The sequence below is a fragment of the Pistacia vera genome, unplaced genomic scaffold (genome assembly GCF_008641045.1).
Source record: "Pistacia vera cultivar Batoury unplaced genomic scaffold, PisVer_v2 Contig200, whole genome shotgun sequence".
NCBI lineage: Eukaryota > Viridiplantae > Streptophyta > Magnoliopsida > Sapindales > Anacardiaceae > Pistacia > Pistacia vera.
In genome coordinates this window covers 2,040,415-2,061,315 of record NW_022196003.1, presented here as the reverse complement: position 1 = coordinate 2,061,315, position 20,901 = coordinate 2,040,415, and the positions used below count along the sequence as shown (strand labels likewise).

General features: G+C 35.7%; 3 protein-coding genes and 1 long non-coding RNA gene across 4 annotated transcripts in view; 2 read left to right on the top strand and 2 right to left on the bottom strand.

The window, feature by feature from the left end:
* Positions 1-10,186, top strand: part of LOC116128535 (mitochondrial Rho GTPase 1-like) — a 38,816-nt gene extending 28,630 nt beyond the window's left edge. The window contains 9 exon segments of the mRNA XM_031414250.1: positions 6,011-6,079; positions 6,251-6,306; positions 7,087-7,168; positions 7,366-7,577; positions 7,680-7,746; positions 8,533-8,645; positions 8,932-9,082; positions 9,552-9,738; positions 9,863-10,186. Of these exon segments, the coding sequence (XP_031270110.1) occupies positions 6,011-6,079; positions 6,251-6,306; positions 7,087-7,168; positions 7,366-7,577; positions 7,680-7,746; positions 8,533-8,645; positions 8,932-9,082; positions 9,552-9,738; positions 9,863-9,936 (1,011 nt within the window). The 3' untranslated portion in view covers positions 9,937-10,186.
* An 889-nt stretch (positions 10,187-11,075) lies between these two features.
* On the bottom strand, positions 11,076-14,193 carry LOC116128536 (deoxyribodipyrimidine photo-lyase-like). The gene is given in 11 exon segments (XM_031414251.1): positions 11,076-11,357; positions 11,440-11,511; positions 11,600-11,681; positions 12,189-12,247; positions 12,449-12,485; positions 12,608-12,765; positions 12,987-13,024; positions 13,027-13,056; positions 13,059-13,219; positions 13,326-13,666; positions 13,767-14,193. Coding segments are annotated over 11 exon segments (1,476 nt in total). The 5' UTR covers positions 14,091-14,193; the 3' UTR covers positions 11,076-11,183.
* An 894-nt stretch (positions 14,194-15,087) lies between these two features.
* Positions 15,088-16,379, top strand: LOC116128540. The gene is made up of 3 exons (XR_004127766.1): positions 15,088-15,154; positions 15,278-15,452; positions 16,266-16,379. It is a non-coding gene; the product is annotated as an uncharacterized LOC116128540 (long non-coding RNA).
* A 123-nt stretch (positions 16,380-16,502) lies between these two features.
* Positions 16,503-16,904, bottom strand: LOC116128518 (cyclin-P3-1-like). Its single transcript, XM_031414226.1, has one exon. It carries the CDS (start codon positions 16,902-16,904, stop codon positions 16,503-16,505), a length of 402 nt encoding a protein of 133 aa, XP_031270086.1.
* Between the last annotated feature and the right edge of the window lie 3,997 nt (positions 16,905-20,901).

Sequence of the window (20,901 nt, the reverse complement as noted above, 5' to 3'; positions counted from 1 at the left end):
AAGCTTGAGAGTTTGATTTTGTAACAATGATTTCATATGATGCTTATTCATCTTGGAGCTCTTCATTAGAAAAACATAAGGATGAGGTGATTTATTAGATAGACCAAAAATGTACTCTGACATATACCTAGATGTACAATTACTCGAAAATCAACTTCCATACTATGTCTTAGTGAAATATATAAATTAGTCTCAACAACCTTGGTCTTGAAGCTACTCCCTCTAAGCATCTTTGTTTCTAAGTCTTTTATTGATGAAGACAGATCAAGAGCATACACGCACGAGACGATAAATAGTTCTACATTTCACGGATTTGGTGGTAGAATTGTACTTTTGAAAAGCTGCCCATTAGAGAAAAAGTCCAAGGGAGTTATTGGAAATATACCAACTGCGGTAAATGACTGTATGAATCGGGATCTAAGTTTAAGTAATGCTAATGGAAATTGCTTTTATGCGACATATAAAATTTGAGGAGTGAAAGCGTGCGAATCCCATACTTTAAAGTAAAGGAGTTGCAAATTTCACAACTTTTGGTGCATGACGGGACGGAAAATAGCAAGAGAAACACCACTCTTTAGTCTAACGCCTGAATAAAGCCTTAACTCCAACAAAAATAAAAAAAAAAAAAAAAAACCTTAAAAACTATAAAGAAAATTAAGAGATTGAAAGAGCTCTCAAATTTTATTTATTATTTATTTTTTGTGTGTTTTTGAAATGAGAGAAAACACATTTTATACTATCAGGACAAAACAAAAATTTAATATCCATTCACTCTAGTCATCACTCTTTTCATTTCTAATTCTTAAAACTTCCTCCATTAATCCACTAACCTTTCACCTTTTAAATTTCAACTCACACCACCGCTTTCATTCATATTTATTTCATTAATTTATAAAATATTAAAATAAGAACTGTATATTTGAAAAAGGTGTTCATTACAAAAAAAAAAATTCCAAACACATAGATAACTAGAAGTGTTGTATTCTGATAACCAACAAAAAAGTACTTGCTATTAAAAAATGCACACACAAGGCTAGGTTATATTTCTGAAACTAGCTAGTGCTCACTACAAAAAAATGCCCAAACCAGTGGATGCCACACAAAAAAAGGCTAAACACACTGGATTTTATATATAAAAAACCCTTACAAATTGATATTTTATTCAAAACAAAAAATAGTTTCAAATTTCTAATACAATATATAATATCTTAAAATGACAACGTTATATAATTATACTATAAGATAATATATCACATCCTTTATAAAAATCTTTCATTTGTTAATATTATAAACCATAAGATATTCTAGACTTCTTTTAAAAAAGCTTTTTAAGCAAAAAAATCTTGAATACAAATCTTCCATCATCTCCCCCACAAACCTTCTAGGACGAATTCTTTGATTCTAACAGAAACTCAACCAATGCAAACAAACAGCTGTTCATGGAATGCCCGTCCTTTAGTTTAGTGTGAGTTTTTTTGCTCATATACGTTTAAAAGTTGGGGTTTAATGTGATACTGCCCCTACATAATATAGGCTTGTATATAATATTTAGGTATAGCTTGGATGGTTAGAATGAATAGAGAGATAGTGTGGATAGGTGCATCATGACTTAGATTCGATCCCCTATCTGAACATTAGATTTAAGTGGATCGCTCGTGACAATAGTTGTGCTGCATCAGTCATCAGTCTCCCCTAAGGATTTAAGTGAGAGGTCGTTGTTGCGTTAGCTTCCCCTAAGTATTTGAGTGGGAGGCCGTGACTGGATGTACACTACGTCATTGGATTTAACTTGGGGCCTATAGATAATAAATCTAATTTATGGAAATATTTTGGTAATAATTCCTTTATTTAAAACCAATATAAATAGCCTCACCCTTTCAAACTTAATGAAAAACTTTGCAAAAATAATGAAAATTTTTCACCTCCCTAAAAATATTAAGTTTAAAAAAGTTAATAATTAATTACAGTATGATGTTGTAATAAATTTAAATTTCAGAAAATATTTACCAAACACTATATCCTATTTAATTCCAATACATACACCTAATTAGCACATCCTCATTAATTGGACCGTCCAACACTTCATCATAAAAAAAAAAAAACCAGCTAAAAGTAAAAAACACTCAAAAAAATTGTGTCCTCGAAACTTCTTTACAGACTTCTCTGTAACCTCACCGCCACCGCCGCCGCGTGGCCGCCACCTCTTCAGGAGGTTTTACAACTCTTGCTTTTCTACACTCCACGTCATGTTATTTGCGCTTTTGCCAACGCAATCTTCTCTAAACTAAACTAACTAAACCTCTCATAACCCTCTTTCGTTTAGGGTTTTTCTTCTCTTCTGTCTCTTAAACGTTAGGTTTTTTACGCGTTTGCCACCGAACAATCCCGCTTTGTTCACTCTATTTTTTTTTTTTTGATTGGTCTAATTTTTTTTCATAGAATCTTTTGATTTATTTATTATTCATAATTTACTGGTTTCAGTTGCTTCAGCTTCATAATTTAAACCAACTTATGATTGTTTTTTTTTTTTTTTTTTTTTTTTTTTTTTGTAGTTTTTTAAATTTTTTTCTTCACTTTTGCAGTTATTTGATCTTCAACTTCTTTATCCAATCAACTTTTGACCCATAAAATTTCATAATCAATCTCTTTGTTAATCTATTATTTTTCAATTCCTATTTGTTACAGTTGTAGATGGCTAAAGCTTCAGTACATGCAATACAGCGTAAAAGCGTAAGAATTGTTGTTTGTGGAGGAAAGGGTACCGGAAAATCGAGCTTGATTGTAACTGCCGCTACCGATTGTTTCCTGCCAAGTGCGCTGCGGTTTTGCCGCCTACACGGCTGCCTGAGGAATTCTACCCCGACCGCGTGCCATAACCTTACGACACCCTTCAAGGTCTCTCTTTTTTATACGGGTCAAGATTTGAACTTGTTTGTGCCAGTGTTATGATAATATTGAGCTTGAATTGGAATGTTTCTAATTGTTCCTGCGTGTGGGGTTTATAAAATTGTACGGAGGATAGAGGTAGGATGAGTGAAGAACTGAGGCGGGCTGATGCAGTTGTGCTACTTAGCGTGTGAGGTCGGCCTGAGACCCTTGAAGAATAAGTGAACTTTGGTTCCAGAATTCGTCAATTAGAGGTTTGAATTTTTGTTTCCTTAAATTTGCTGTAGCATGCTTCTGGTTTGTTGCTTGCTTTGCTGAAAATGTGACCTGGGGTACTTTAATTCTTCAGCCAATAGACAATAGACTTTGAATAACTTATGAAAAGAGTCATTTGATTTGCAGTGCACCGAATAAAAATTTTGGGAGCCTACTGCTGACTGTAATCTCCTTAAATTTCAGGTTTACCAAAGTGTCACAATTTCTAATCTAATTGCTAAAAAAGGCATTTTATAAGCTAAAAAGCTGAGAAGAAGTTACTTAGAAATTTGTTGAAGCTATGTTAAACTAATTTTCTTTTTAGTTCCGGGTTTTGGACTGGGATGTTAACTTAAAATAGGAAGAAGCTTCTAATATTTATAATTATTGGTCAACTTAGACTTTCTGAACCCTTGAGTGATATAGATAAATGGTTGTGGATTTGTGTCTTATTATAAGTTAAAAAATTTAAGTTTCAAGGTCCTGACCTGTGGTAAATAGAGTATGATTTAGTTTTCGGGGAATTATTTTATATTTGGCATTTGTATGTGTTGTTTTAATGGGTATGTAATCTCATGATCAGGTGAAAGTGCCAGTTATAGTGGTGGGTTGTAAGCTTGATTTTAGAGATGAGAGCCATCAAGTGAGCCTGGAAACGGTAATGATGCTATAATGCAACAGTTTCGAGAGATTGAAACTTGCATTGAGTGTTCTGCATTGAAGCAAATTCAGGTATGTTGCAAGGCCCTCATTTGATCTTTATTTTATGTTGTTCATAGGATTTAATGTAGTGATATTTTACAATTACTGGGGTACCTGATATAATGTGTTTTGTTCTGGTTCTAGTGATCTGTTTGTATTGTTGAATACATGTGGGATTTTTTAAGCACTGTTAAATATTCCTGTACAACTCAATATGTACTTTATGGCCTTTGAGTTTCACCTTTGCCATTAATTTGTCATGAGCTTACATAGATGCACCTTCTTGCATCATTGATCTAGTTGAAGTGCTGGCTACAAGGATATGTTATTACCCTAATGAATTCTGTAGTCAGTTGGATGATCTGTGATTTTAAACTGCCATTTGTTTTAGAATTGATATATAAATATTCTGAAATTGATGTTTAAATTTGACAATTTATAGATCCCTGAGGTTTTCTACTATGCGCAAAAAGCAGTGCTTCATCCAACAGGCCCTCTATTGATCAGGAAACACCAGCTTTGAAGCCCCGGTGTGTGAGAGCCTTGAAGCGTATTTTATTCTTTTGGATCATGACAGGGATGGTTCTTTAGTGATGCAGAGCTGAATGATTTTCAGGTGGATTCTTCTTCCGTCTTTCCTTGTTTTAGGGAAGGGAGGTTTTAATTAGTTGTGTAATGTTTCTGTGATTGAATTCGTACAATGTTAATACAAGTTCTTGTGAAGTTGTAACATCTTGTGTTTGAGGTTTTGAAGGTCCTAATAATTGTTTGTAACAGGTCAAATGTTTCAATTCTCCATTACAACCTTTGAAATAGTAGGTGTTAAGAGGGTTGTGCAAGAAAAATTGCGAGAGGAGTCAATGATCGTGGTCTTACACGGCGGGGTTCTTTCCTTCATGCACTATTTATTGAAAAAGGACGCCTTGAGACAACATGTGGGTCCTTAGGAAATTGGATAAATAATGTATTAAACTTGCGGATGAATGATTCCACATTCATCATTCAAACGAGCACCTGAACAGGTAACAGCTTTTTAAGTGCATAATGATTGCTACCACTCTAGTTCAACACAAGTGATCTTACCTGTTGTTATTTTATGTATTTTTGTATATTTTTCCTAGTTTGAATGGAAACTGTATAAGTTATAAAGAGGCTTTATAAACATTTATAGAAGAATTTCCAGATTGAAACATGTGATTTTACTGCTTTGAAGTCTAGGTTCATGACATGCTAGACTGAATTCATTGACAATATCTTTAGAATACTGGAGTTCTTTGGTTGCTAGTTAAGAAGTATTTAGAAGAATTCAAATAAATTTATAATATTATGATGCAAAAGCAATTGTGCTGGATTGGGATACAAACTGTTGTACTTTGCTTCTGGAAGTGGACCAAGAACTTAGGCTAGTTTGTGCACTTCTCCCTTCTGTTGGTGGAAATTTGCTAGCTGGCTTTTATGGTCCTTTGCATGCAGTGGTATATCAGCCCTGATTGCCGTGGTCCTTGGACTCTTGAGAAAAGCTCTCTAGTTTAAACCTTATTTTAATGTGAATTTTTATGGGGAAGGAAAAAGATGGACTTGTAGATACTTGCTCCTCTCTCTAGGTGCATTTCTTCCAATTCTAGAACCATAATTCTTCGCTTCGACTCTCTTTTTTCAGCCAAGGAGGTTCTTCTTTGAGATGAATTTCATCCTTTCACCCTTTTCAAGTGTCCTATTACTATTGGGTGGGATGGATCTGAGCAGCATCTCAACTAGTAAACAACTTATTAGGAACTCAATACGGCCGATCAAAAGTGTTTCAAAATCATTGAAAATATTAAGTGTAACAAGGGTCCAAACTTGGTCTACAAGTTACAAGACTGAAACCAAAGTTTGCAGAATATAACACTTTGAAATTTGAAATCTGGTTGGGTGTTGCTGAGCATAGATTCTAAATAGTTGAAGTCTAGCGTTGTTTTTCTAATTTTGTTATGTTCATGGGGTTTTAGGTTGTCTCTTATTACCTTTTGGTGAGACATTCTACCTAATCTAGTGTTTCAGTTGAAATGTTTAATTCTTTGTCTGTCTGTGGTATGTCATTGTGTATTTTAATGTTTGCCTCCATGTTTGTTTGCGGCTTGCAGTGTTAATTAGATGCTTACTTTTAGTTTTTGCTTTTGTGTAGAGCGTGGAGCTGACTAATGAAGCTGTTGACTTTTTGAAGGGAATCTTCGAACTTTTTGACTCTGATAGTGTATGTCCTGGCCTGTGTCTTGGTGCATACTTGACGTTTAACTTTGCTGCTAATGAAGTTTCGAGTTTATTTTGCACAATTAATGCTTTCATTATGATATGGTTAGAGATTAACTGTTTGCCAAGTAGTTCACTAGCTTACAAGATCCTAACAATAAGTGTTTGATACCAGGACAATACCCTGCGGCCAACTGAAGTTGATGATCTGTTCTCTACAGCACCTGAATGGTATTATAATGATCATTTTTTACTAATTTCAATAACTTATCTACTTATATTAGGAAACCATGTGATTGTCTGTTGGATCAACAAGTCACTCAAATTCTTCTGTTGTTAATTTGATTTGATGAATATTAAGGAATAGCTGTTGAAAAATACTTCTTCAGATGATGATTTAGCATTATTACTTAATACAACATGGTTATCTGGGGAGAAATAGGGATTGCCACATAATATTCTTGCTAGATTGAATGTCTTCTAGGATAAGCTGCCACTTTCGAACTGTTCCTACATAACATTTGACTTATTTCTTTGAGAACACGTTTGTGGTTTGATGAAGGAGAAAAGGCCAAAGTCGTATGGTATGGTGCTGTTTTACCTACTTTATAGGTGATTTGGCAAGAAAGAAACAAAAAGATTTTTGAAGATAGATGTGAGGAAGATATCTTTATTTTGTGTACAGAGCCTGTTTGCTTGCTTTTCTTTGGCTTTGGTGTTTAAAAGCTTGTCAGGATACTTCTCTTTTCCTTACTCACTTAATTTAAAAGGGGTCTTTAGTTAATGTTGTGCTATTGATTTAGATTTTTGAGTTACCCATAGCGTGTTCAAGGAGCTGTTCATTATATACCGTATAGATATTTTTGTAATCCTTAAATGAGTCCTACTTTTTGTGAATCACTTGTTTACTTGTGTAGCAATTGTGATTATTGATATCCTTTAAGTTACTTAACAAAAAAAATGTACATCTATATATAGATAAATGTTTGACTCATTTTTCATTAACTTCAGTCCTTGGGATGAAGCACCATATAAGGATGCTGCAGAGATAACTGCGCTGGGAGGACTATCACTCGATGGGTTTTTGTCACAGGTATTTGTTTGAAGAATTGATAAATCAGCGGGTAAAACAACATCCACGTTAAGTCTATCTTTAGTTTAGAGGTTCTTGTGTTCAGTATATTGGTTTAACATAAACTTTCACTATCAAATAGCACTGTAAACTGCTAGAACTTGTTCATCCTCCAGCAACCTGTGATTCCTAATTTATGATGAATATTTGTGTTGCAGTGGGCATTTATGACACTTTTAGACCCAGCTTCTACTGTGGAAAATCTGATATACATTGGATATCCTGGTGATCCTTCTTCTGCTGTCCGTGTGACAAGGAGAAGACGTATAGATCGTAAAAAACAACAATCAGAAAGAAATGTTTTCCAGTGTTTTGTTTTTGGGCCAAAGAATGCTGGAAAGTCTGCATTATTAAATTCCTTTTTGGGAAGGTATATCACCTGAATCCTTAGCTACAATTTCAATTACATGTTATTCTTTGGGCTGGTTTGGACTTGTTAATTTTGAATCTAAACTTGACATGCTGAATGCAGACCCTTCAATGATAATCGTCTGACAACTGATGAGCAGTATGCTGTGCATTTTGTTAATCAACCTGGGGTAAGTGGATAGAGTATGGGGCTTCTCCCTCTCTCTCAAAACACATATTTGCACAAAAATTTTACACGTCTTGGAGGTTGAAACATGCAAAATTTGTTGTTGGATGGTTGGGAGTGGATAGATAAATGTTATTTTATAGTGTGTATGATGGGCCTCTGGTTTCCATATTTACGAGAGTTGAAAGAAAACTCATGTAAGCACTTATTGAATGCTGTGGTTCATTCATTTTTTGATTTTACTATTTGTCATTGCATGCCTTTCAAATTGTATATTTCTTTTTGACGTCATCTTTTGTTTTACTTAGCTTATGAAGTTGGTCTTTTGCTGTATATTATAAATAAACGGTTCAGATTCTTCTCCCAATGAGTTTATCAATACTAAAGAAAATGCATCCCAAATTTTATGTCAAATTGTGAATTTATTTACTCTTTTAAAATATGTCGTCATAGTATGCATGGCTGCGACGTGCTTCTAGCTTTTAAGTGGGATAACATAATTGCCATCAGCTTTTGGTTCTTCAAATATTAGATTGATAAGTATAATCTTTAAGAGTTGACTTTCTTCTCTTGTTTCTATCTTTTAATTTGGGTAAAGTTAAAAAAAAAAAAGTAGTGTTTAGAAGATCTTGTTTCTTTTTTAAAAGGATTACCTAGATCTTTTTGTACTTCCTAGTTTTAACAGTATGCTATTTTTTTTCTCTTAAATGTTATCTGAGTTTCTGTTTATGTTCTTAAATGTGTGGATGGTTTGATTCTTTGACTAACTGTATTTTGCTTGTCTCTGCAGGGAACTAGAAAAATCCTTGTCTTGCGAGAAATTCCTGAGGATGGAGTTGGAAAACTACTCTCTAATAAAGATTCTTTGGCTGCCTGTGATGTAGCAGTTTTTGTTCACGACAGGTAGACTGAAGGCTAGAATGAGTAATGCTTCTAGTCATTCTAATGAACTGTGATGTTAAAATCTTTTGAAATCATATGGTTTGGCCATTTCTAATCAAGGATTTAAATACAGAATCATGGTTAGCTTCACAAAACCATTTTAACTTTATGGGTGAGAATGCAAAAAGAGGTTCTTTTTGTCTGTGTGACTCTTTGATATGCATCTTCTGCCAGCTATCACTCTTGGAGTGGTAAGTTTTGTTGTTACATATTTTAAGTTCATTTGTTACTCCATTTGCTTCTGCAGTTCTGATGAGTCCTCATGGAAAAAAGCAACTGAGTTACTTGTAGATGTTGCCACTCATGGTGAGGATACTGGCTATGAGGTGCCTTGCCTCATTGTTGCCGCTAAAGATGATCTGGATTCATTTCCAACCGCAATACAAGATTCTACCAGGGTATGTACTTTCTTTGATAATTTTTTTCGTTTTTAAAGTATTCTAAACAGTGATAGCAATAGTGAGTATTTTCTGTTCTTCGGTTAGGAAATCATCATCATCATGCTCTTGATTTGAAAGGTCTTTGCTTAATTAAGTACTTTATCTTGGTGTTTCTTGTGGTTAATTTCTTTTTCTGTGTTAAGATCAATTTTCTGGCTGATATGTTTCTTGGCTGAGCAAAGATGTCCTGACTGTAGAAGTCAATGCCTATCAAGACATTTTATTTGGTCATTCTTGGTTACTAAGTAGACCAAGACAGTTTTATTGTTGCAATCTTGAGCAATGCTAGAATTTAGATTGTTTTGTGCTCATGTATGTGGGTAAAATGCAGTATTATATGCTGTTTCACCTTTTTCCTTTTAAATCCATTTCTGTTTTTAAGCTGGGTTGAAAATTAACTAACTTTGTCGGAATATTGCTATTGTAGGTTAGTCAGGATATGGGAATAGAAGCTCCTATTCCAATTAGCTCAAAGTTGGGTGATTTCAATAATATATTCCGGAGGATTGTAGTTGCAGCAGAGCATCCGCACTTGAGCATTCCAGAAACTGAAGCTGGGAGAACCCGGAAGCAATATCATCGACTCATTAATCGCTCGCTTATGTTTGTTTCAGGTTTGTTGATTGTCTGGGTCTAAGCTTTATTTTTACCTGCTAAAATAATAAAAAGCAAATTCATAAATCTTTCTTCTACTTGTTAACTGGGTACCATGTTATTGCTTGTGTTTCACCGTTGCAGTTGGAGCTGCGGTGGCCATTGTTGGACTGGCAGCTTACCGTGTCTATGCAGCGAGGAAAAACACCTCTGGTTGAAGGATAAACGAACGAATATTCGCTATTCACTGGCCGAATCTTCTTTTTGATAACTTTCTCAGGTTCATTGAAATGGCTCATCTGATTTAAGTTCAAATGCAATGTCATTAATTTATCCTTTGTATCCTTGAAGTATTTTATTTAGGTGAGCTAGTTTGGATGGAAGAGTTCTAGTAGTAGAAATATCAAATGATGTACAATTGAACAAGTTATTGTGCAGGGCGTGTGCAATAAAAGAAATTTTGCTACAGATTGTTCCTAAATTGCCTTTTTGATGATCACTCACTCTATTGAGAGTTGTTCATTTAAATTTCGAATTGTTGGTTTGGACTTGTGATTTTCACAAAACTCTTCACCAGGTGAATGGTTCTGAGTTCTGCTATAATCTCTTAAAAGTTTATCTCATGCTACAGTCCAAATTAAATTTAAAGCAGTGTTTTAAAACCTTGCCGGACCAGTTGAACCAAGACTTGGGGTTCTCACTAGGCCCAATTATAAATTTTCCTATTCACCTAAACCTCTAAAAATTGGGATGATGATTGACGAAAAATTGAAAGTTGTGATGCTGAGGTTTTTAAAGAGGAATGGTTGGTGAGTGCAATAGTGGCGACATAGTTGATTTCTGGTGAGTGAATCAATTGGAAATCGAAAAAAATCAATAACTGCAATAGTCGGATTTTGTCGGCGATTGGTGAGGCGAACAGGGGTGTCGTGAGATGGGTTTTGGTCAAGAGGTTGAAGGGGGTACTTTCGTGGGGTTGCAGAGGGTTATTGACACCGACGTTGGTGAGATTTGGCTTGGGTTTTCTTGGGAATGAGGCTCAAGGGATGGTTGGGATTACGTTTAGTGTGTTGTCACTGCTAACAAGTCGACCTTCGATTTGTATTTGAGGTGTGTTTGTTAAATTTCAAACCTATAAGGACTTAACAAAAATTTTAAGGGTGTATTTGTCAAATTTTAACATAATTTTTAAGGGTGTATTTGCCAAATTTTAAACTTTTTGACACTTGGTTTGACTGGCCGGTTAAACCGGTCAACTCGGGACCCAAGAACTTTGCTGGGTTGGTTATTGAAACACTGATTTCAAGTACCAGAGCAAGCCTATATGTGCAAGAAGCTAGATCACAAACATCCTTTGCATAGGGGATTTATATTGTGATATGTTGGAAATCAATTACACAAAAATTAACTGAATCTAACACAGTGCAGTGTCTTTAGACTGCAGCTTCAAAATCCATATTGTTGATTAACTATGGAGTTCCTTCGCTTTTTCACTGAGAAGGGTTTCTGCTTTTCTCTTCTTAGATTGGCCTGCTATCCTCTTGACAAGGGAAATGTATCCATCAACATCAAATTTCCTCTTGCACCCTGCATAGTTCATATAACGTACTTTCCCAAAGATAGGTCGCTCTTTCCACCCCTGAAATTAAGAATGTCCATGGAAAATTTTCAAATTGATTCCACCAGATAACAAACAAAACAAGAAGTGATAAAACTCAAACCTGATCATGAACACCACATATTGACCACATGCAACCAACATATCCATTTGGATCCCTCCCATCTATTTCATACTGCATTCCAAGCTTACAGGACTCAGGTTAACAACCTGGATAATAATTGTTAAAATAAAAACCGACCATGAAATCGTAACTCAACTACCTTGTCATTTAGATATATTGATATTGCAAGGGCTTCTTCAGGTCCTCTTGTCCACTCAAGAATCTTTTTTGCCCAATACATCCTGCACAATGTAGAGGGAATGAAGTGTGGTTCCTATTTATCACACAAAAGTAACAGAACTACCATTTGTAGATCAACTATTAACTGGGTCAAGCGTATATCAGGCATATCTTCAATGAGAACACCAAAATGAAGTGCAGTTCAACATATGAATTGATATCCATGGTTATATAAGAGATGAAAATTTGATAAAAAGAACAGAAATCCTATAATAAGGCTAAGCAACATGATACAGCCAACAAAGGTAAGATCAAGAATTAAAACTACTTTGTTATGGTAAAAAGTACTGGAAGTAAGGTATTCTGTGGCCTATTTTTTCACCAGAATTATAAATCTAAGTTAGCATGGGTTGCTCAACTTACATTCTAGCACAAGAGCAAAAATCACAGGAAGAAAAACTTGAGTTGTTGACATTTCAAGATACAAAGATTTAAGTATAAAAGAAAATGGAAATATAGCACAACATGCATCAAAGAGAAGTATATAAAGCAACAATTAAGTTACTTACCGCATGAAACCATGCATCTTCCCATGGTAAACCATCTCCAACTGAGAAGCATTCCAAAGCTGAAAGTCTCAACACAATAGTTGGTAGATTATCAGCACAATGCAGCGGAAAACCCCAAAGAATATAACATAATAATAATAACACTAGTACATTATCTTCATAAAACCAAAAGAATATTGTTGCAGGAGAAATGCTCAAATATGAAAAATTTTGGAGCATTGTACAAGATGATGGATCGAGATCTACAAATTATAACTTACAGGATCAGCAGTCTGTGCCTTCTCAAATTGCTCTTTTCTGCAAAATCAATTTTCATTTGAAACTTTAATGACCTCAGCCAGTGAACAAAACTTAGCTGCCTGTGATAAGGGAGCCTTTTAATCTATAGTAACCAAATGAACGAACACAACTCTACTCACGTGTAAATAAGCTCTCGTTTATCAGAGGCATGGTCCTTCAAGGTCTTACGAGCCCATTCCCACGCCCCCTTCAATGAATCATAATGAGGCTGGTAGAAGCAAAAGTTATCGGCAAGTTCTCTACACACAATCAACTCCTCCAAAAATGCATCAATTGCCTTTAGAGTAGCAGGTAGATACAGAAGCTATACATCAGATACAATAAATTATTAACAAAAAGCAAGAGATACAATAATCCAATGATAGCAAACTGGAGCTCATTGTGGGTATCACGCATAAATTCAACAAATATATTCAAGACTAAACTAATCGGGCTTCCCGTTTCACGCAAATACATAAAATAGACACAATGAAATCCAAAAATTTAGATACCACGAACCTCAGGACAAAGTTTCCTTGCACAACGTGCCTCCAAGCACATCTCTGTGCAGATATCTGCCCGAAATGAAATATGGAGAGAGACATGAAAGTGCTCTGGGTTTCAGGGTTATTCTATCTTTAGGATAGCCCTTCAACCTTTGTCAAAACCCATCATTACTTCCCTTCAATACTTCCATTGCTGCATCTTCTCCAGGTTGACACCAGTCAATTTCAGGAACTTCAGCCCCTTTCCTATTGAAAACACAAAAAAAAAAAAAAAAAAAAAAAAAAAAAAAAAAAAAAAAATTAGATGCCCAAGAAATCTCACCTCATCTCACTCGAATCAAATAATATCTACCTTAAAACATCAGCAATAACGCTATCCCAATCAATCGACCGTCTAGTAGCAGCCCATTTTCTATGTGGAGATTGCAACACAGTAAATCAATGAGGTACTCCAGAAAGCAATTTATTGATCTTCCCACGTAAGGTCTTTGCACTGTACTCCAACTTCTCAGATGCTACCCAAACAGGTACTACATTATGTGCATCAACTTCATGTATAGCTACTGAATCACTCACCCTCTTGCATATTTTATCTTTACATCTCCGAATTTCCCTTAAAGGTGTAAAATCGGTTACTAACAATGAAGCCCCGCATTCTTTCACAAAATTGGGTATGGCCTCTTCAGCTTCTCCCTATAAATTTTAATCCCAAAATTCATTAATTTTCAATATTCTAAATTACACTACTTGAGATTTCATATTCTAATAATTCTTGAAGTCTAAAAAGACAAACCTGAAACAAGAAAAATGGAATTTGAAAAGTTTCTTCAATACTTGTCTGCAGATGACGCAAACCTTTTAACATGAACCCTAGTTGCCTGGCTTTAGCACCCAAGAACTGATCAAAAAGATTAAAAGCCACAGCCACAGGTACGTTATTCTTGTTGGCTTGATCAACGGCGTGAATCAAAGCCCAGTTGTCTCTCAGCCGTTGATCTCTGAACATCCAGTAAACAACCGGACCAGCATGTTGATCTAACGCTGGTGGTGAACCTTGTTTTAGAACCCGAATGCGGCCCGGATGGACAGAGGTCGATTGCGGAGATAGAGATGCCATGGACGTGCGGAGGCTTCTGCTAATATGGGCCAGGTGTGGAGGTTAAGAGGGAAAACCGAAGAGGAGGGATTAGGAAAATGAAGAGAGGAATTGGAGGGAATGGAAGCAGTTAAAGTTGTGGTTTTGAAATTGCGTACGTAGATAACTTCAACTTTGAACACGTAGGCTTTAGAAGTTAACAACAATGTAGTCCTTAAGGTTTGAAAAAAGTAAATTTAATCCCCAGGTTCTCAAAAGTATCACTTTTGATCCAAATGTTTCAACTTAGGGTCATGGCAAAACGAAACTGAGTTACTTGTAGATGTTGCCGATCATGGTGAGGATACTGGCCTCATTGTTGCCGATCATGGTGAGGATACTGGCCTCATTGTTGCCGCTAAAGATGATTATCTGGATTCATTTTCTACCAGGGTATTTACTTTCTTCGATAAGTATATTGAATGATTACAGCAATATATAGTGTTTTCTCTTCTTGGGTTAGGAACTTAGGATACTGAAATCATCATAATCATGCTCTTGATCTGAAGGGTCTTTGCTTAATTAAGTACTTCATCTTGGGGTTTCTTGTGGCTAATGTCTTTTCTTTTTCTGTGTTGAGATCAATTTTGCTGGCTGAGCAAAGATGTCTAGACCGTACAATATTGACTATGAAGTCTTACTTTTTATTTCGTCATTCTTTGTTACGAAGTAAACGTAGGCAGTTTTATTGTTGCAATCTTGAACAATGCTAGAATTTTGGTTGTTTGTGCTCATGTTTGTGGGTAAAATGCAGCATTGTATGCTATTTCACCTTTTTCCTTTTAAATCCATTTCTGTTTTTAAGCTGGGTTGAAAATACAGTAACTTTGTTGGAATATATGCTATTGTTACATTGTAGGTTAGCCAGGATATGGGAATAGAGGGCTTCTATTCCAATCAGCTCACAGTGGGTGATTTCAATAATATATTCCGGAGGATTGTAGTTGCAGCAGAGCAATCGCACTTGAGTATTCCAGAAACTGAAGCTGGGAAAACCCGGAAGCAATATCATCCACTCATTAATCGCTCTCTTATGTTTGTTTCAGGTCTGTTGATTGTCTCGGTCTAAGCATTACTTTCACCCTTTAAAATAATAAAAGCAAATTTATAAAACTTTCATCCATGTGTTAACCGTATACCAGGTTATTGCTTGTGTTTCACCGTTACAGTTGGAGATGCGGTTGCCATTGTTGTATTGGCAGGTTACCGTTCTATGCATCAAGGAAAAACACCTTTGATTGAAGGATAAACCAACAAATATTCACTATTCACTGGCCGAATCCTCTTTGGATACATACAGCTGATCCTGTGGAGCTCTCATTTGCTTTCAGATAACTTTCTCAGGTTAATTGAAATGGTTTATCTGATTTAATTTCCAATGCACTGTCATTAATTTACCCTTTTTATGCTTGAAGTATTTTATTTAGGTGAGCTAGTTTGGATGGAAGAGTTCGAGTAGTAGAATATTTAATGATGTACAATTGAACAAGTTATTGTGCAGGGCATGCGCAGTAAAATTTTTTTGCTACAGATTGTTCCTAAATTGCCTTTTTATGATCATTCACTATATTGAGAGAGTTGTTAATTTTAATTCGAATTGTTGGTTTGGACTTGAAATTTTCACAGAATTTCCTCCCTGAACTAGCATCAGTCCAATACATTCAAAAAAATTTCCCCTTTCTTGCATCGACTGTTACTAAGAGTTTATTTAAGGGTTTTTTCTTTTATAATCTAGAAATACTACGAACTCACTTTGAGAACCTGAGCTCAATACTGGATTCCCTGGTGAACCTACAATCTACCTATGTAAATCAGGAGCATCAGTTTGTATGTTGAGAACATTTCTGGATGTAGTGAAATGTCCATCTGATGGTTTAGCATTAAACCTGAAACTTAAATATGAAACCATAATCCTGAAATTGTAACATGAGTGGGCAATTTTCTTCCATATATAGTTTATTGTTCTACATTATTTCAGACATTTTTCCTGTCCTGGAATCTGGTTTTGTGATATATTGACTCCCCTAAGCTTGAATATGAAGAAAACTTATAGAGAAGGCTGCTGCTTCTGTTATATTGCTCTGCAGCTTAGCTCTCATCTTTGTATGGCCATCCTTTTTTCAATTGGTTTGACGGCATGATCTCGTATTTCTCCAGCTCCTTTCTTCAGGTTTAGACAGTACTTCCTGAAGACCTCTGTTGTCACATAAAGCCTAAAGTCCAGAGTAAACAAGAACTTCATCTCCAGTCTGTTCATTTCTGCAGTGCTCACCCCTCCCACTTTGGCGAATTAAGCTTTGTTATGACTCCTGCAGAATAAAAGATCTATCCATTCAATCAAAATTCGACAGATGAAAACATATTGGTTTTCTAGAGATATATATCTGTAAGACCTTACTCATCATCGTAAAATTTTGCAGCAACCATGATACTGGTAATCAGAAGGCGATGCACGTTGAGGCTTGTAAGGTAAGCATTGAGTTTTTGAAGGAATTGATCGATGTATATGTATGCAATAACAAAGCAAGAAGGGGTGCAGTTTGAGTACTTAAAGATGCGTTCCATATATTGTCTGACGCTTAAGCTGGGAACTCTTGAACCGTGAAATATGGTAACAACATCCTTCTTGTTCGATGCCTTCAGTAGGTTCTCATTCTTCTGAATCGCTCTCTCAAGAACAGATGAAACAATTGATACAACGTGGGGAGTTCCGGAACAACTTATTCCTTTCCCTGAATCAACCAATCCTAAAGCTGAATAAGTTTCCGATTCATCAGCCTTGCCATTGAGTGCCATTGATCTCATCAAATGTTTATGCAGAAACTAATATGAGAAAATTATCAGATTCTTACTGGGAATTGGAGCTCTAAGCTGACTTCCTTTGTTAGAGAAATTGAAACAAGAGCATGGTTATTCTGGTTTAGGCTTATTTCTAAGAAATGTCGGAGACAAAATTATATCAACTTTACTGATTTTTATTTTTTATTTTTTTATTCTTTTCTTGCAGGTAAAGTTACATTGGAACATACCAATATACTTATGTAACCTTGGAAATTAAAGAACTCAATTCGTAGTGGCCCAATTTGGCACAAAATTATAAATTATTCACCCTGAAAAGAAAGGTTACAAGAGACAAAGAGCACTATATAAAATAGTATATTCTAAAAGTATATGGAAATGTGGTGCAACACAAGAAAGATATAATTTTGATTTTGATATAGAAAGATGCCATTACTATTGGAGTCTAAACGAGAATCACCAAACTTTTATCACATCACACGTTTATAGCAAGTAACTTGTCTAAATGTTTCAAGTAAAACACTCTCTTAGAGCTCAAAATAAATACGTTCAAGTTAAATCCAAAATTGACAATATTTATTCTGTTGAATATTTGGGTTATTACTAGTTTGGGTGGTGTAATTAAATATTATTTATGGGTTAGACTTGTATATGGTCCATACATATCTTTTCATGCCAAATTGTGAAAGATAAGGAATTCCTTTACACTAGGAATCAACAAAACATAATCATAATTAGTTGTTGAAAAAAAAGGAGAGGAAGAGAATTTATTTGTAATTTGAGAATGGTTTATTTAAACTATATCCCAATATAGTAGTGGAATATGTAATGGTGGCCACATTCTCTTCACACTAGTTGCTACATTGTTGGACTAGAAAGTGACTGGTTCTATTTGTGGGTATGATGCTAAGTACCATTGTACCAAGTATGATAGATTATAAATAATGAAATTCTCTTAGGGGCATTTGGTTGGGGGTAATGTGAAATTATTGGGGTTATGTCATCTTATATTACTTGACAAATATTACTTGATTACCACGTTTGGTTGTCAAGTAATATAAGATTCCGGTAATCTTCAAATACTAATAGTAGTTACTGATAGTAGATTACCTTAATTTTCTTAGGTATTGTAAGATTACTGGGGTAATCTTTTTTTTTGTTACAATTCTATCCCTTATTAATAAAATTTTAGGACAATAATGCTCTTATTTTTAAATTTATTTACATAAATGTTGCTTTTACTATTTCACCCAAATTAATTAATTTTTTAGACAAAATTACCCTTGAATTCAAAAGAAATTGCAACCCACCACCCCCACCCACCCACCGCTGGCAACCACCATCGCGGCTGCAGCCAAAACGATGCACAGAAGACGGAAAATGGCCGATGTGTGACTATATGGCCATTTCCGGCCATATATCTGGCTAAAAATGACTAGATCTGTCACATCTGGCCATTTCTAGCTAGATCTCTGGCCGTAAATGGCCATACCGCGCACGGAGGCAATTTCTTGTCTTCCAGGCGGCCTGCGGCTGACAGTGGCTGGGTTGGTGGGGGTGCTTTGTTGATTTTCCAAACTTTTATTATGAGATTGTTTTTGCTAAGTTTTTAAATGCAAGGGGGTTATAATAATCCAAATAATAATCAATATTAAAAAATAATATAATAATAATATTTAATTAGAGGACAATTCAGTAATTTAAATAACATACCCACCAATTTATTCCTCCCAACCAAACATATTAATATAATATACCCACCAATTAACCAAACACATTTTCCTAAAGATTTCTAGTAATCTTCAAGATAATCTAACTTTTTAGTGATCCAACATTTCCTGAAACAAACGCCTCTTTAAGGTATGATCTAATAACAAAATTCTTATGAAGTTTCTGAAATAACAAAAATTCTTCATCGTTAAATAATTGACCGTAAACTGTTAAAATTTATATTCTTGTAAGTTTAAAAATATTATTAAATTACTTTCTTATCATTTATTTTAACATTTAAAACTTCATGGTAAAAGAATTTCTATTATTTTCGAAACCTCAAAGAGATTTTGATATTTTATCATTCATTTTAGGCCATTAGTTTTATTTAATAACGACCATAGTAAATCCTCTTAGTTTATTTTCGATACTTTCATAATATAGGGTTTTTGATGATTTTCAAGAATCCTGGGTATACTTAAAAGAGTAAACGTTTTCCCTCTCAAGGTTTGCCTTAATGACACTTTCCCACCTAAAAAATTTCAAAATACCACTTTACTATCCAAAAATATCATTATAAAGAAGGGCAGGATGGTCAAAAATCTATTATATGTAAGGACATGATGATCAATTAATAACCTACTCTACAAAACGCCACCAACCACTGCCACCTAAATCAGTTCAATCTCTTCATCTTTGACATAACCTCACCTGTGTTGACTCCACCGCCAGCCGTTTGGGTGCTGTTTTTTGTCTATTTCTTCACCAAATAGATAGATCTCTTCACCCCTTTCATCATTGAGCTATTCCCTAGCAAATTTGCCCAAGATATGATCAAAATCAAACTTTTTCCGCAAAATCCTTCATCGCCCGCTGTAGCCAACCAAAGCCTTATCAACCCCTTTTCGATGTCAACAACTGCCCCGAACACCACCAAAACACTCTCCTCGGCCTCCTTAATAAAACTCATCTTCCCTCTCCCTGTTTATCACACCAATCTCCAGCTATAGCCCACTGTTTTGGCCGCACGATTTTTGCTGATTTCTTCACCGAAAACTAGCCTGTTCCCACCATTCTTCTCACCGATACCCCCAATCCAAAACCCCCAATAGCCCTGACATTGTTCACTCACTAATTTCCACCCTCCTCTCTAGGGTTGGCATTTTGGAGGTTGATTCTTGAAATTGGAAGTTGTAGAAGTGTTCTGTGTGTATGGATTTGATATTTCTGGCCGTTAGTGACCTTCTATTGTTGGATTTCTGAAGCTCTAAGGCACGCCCACCAACGGCTCGACAAAAGTCCTAGGCCAATTTCCAATAGCCCACGCCTGTGTGTGCCACACTTGCGCGATTGCCTCTATGCTCATGCCCCTAACAACCCCCCCTCCCTCCCTCCCTTAGCGACAACCAACCCAAGCCCTATCAACCCCTTTTCGATGTCAACAACTGCCCCCAACACCACCAAAACACTCCCTTTAGCCTCCTCAATAAAACTCATCTTTCCCTCTCCTTGTTCATCCCACCAATCTCCAGCTATAGCCCATTGTTGTGGCTGCACGGTTTTTGCCGATTTCTTCACCAAAACCAGCCTGTTACCACCATTCTTCTCATCGGTACCCCCAATCTAAAACCCCCAACAGCCCTGAAATTGTTCACTCACTGATTTCCACCCTCCTCTCTAGGGTTGGCATTTTGGAGGTTGATTCTTGAAATTGGAAGTTGTAGATGTGTTCTGTGTGTATGGATTTGATTTTTCTGGTCGTCAGTGACCTTCTATTATTGGATTTCTGAAGCTTTAAGCCACGCCCACCAACCATTCGACGAAAGTCCCAGGCCAATTTCCAATAGCCCACGCCTGTGTGTGCCACACTTGCGCGATTGCCTCTACACTCATGCCCCTTGCGCGATTGCCTCTATACAACCCCCCCACCCCCCCCAAAAGAAAAAAAAAAAATTCGGATTTTGGAGAGTTTTTGTGTTTGTTTTGACAATTGATTGGAATTGTTTGAATGGTTGTTTGATTGATTAAAAAAATTAGACTAGATGGGGGTGGTATTGGTGGCGGTGCTAGAGAAGGAAGAGGAGGATGAGGTGGAGTTTTTTTATCTTTGATTTATTGTAATCTAATTGACTTGAAACTGAAATTAAAATCTAAAAATAGTAAATTTTTAACATCCGTTTTACGATTTTTAAATCACATTGAAATACATTAAAAAATTATATTTATATGTATGTAGTCATGTTATAAAACGAAGATCGTGACCTTCCATATTATATTAAAAGTT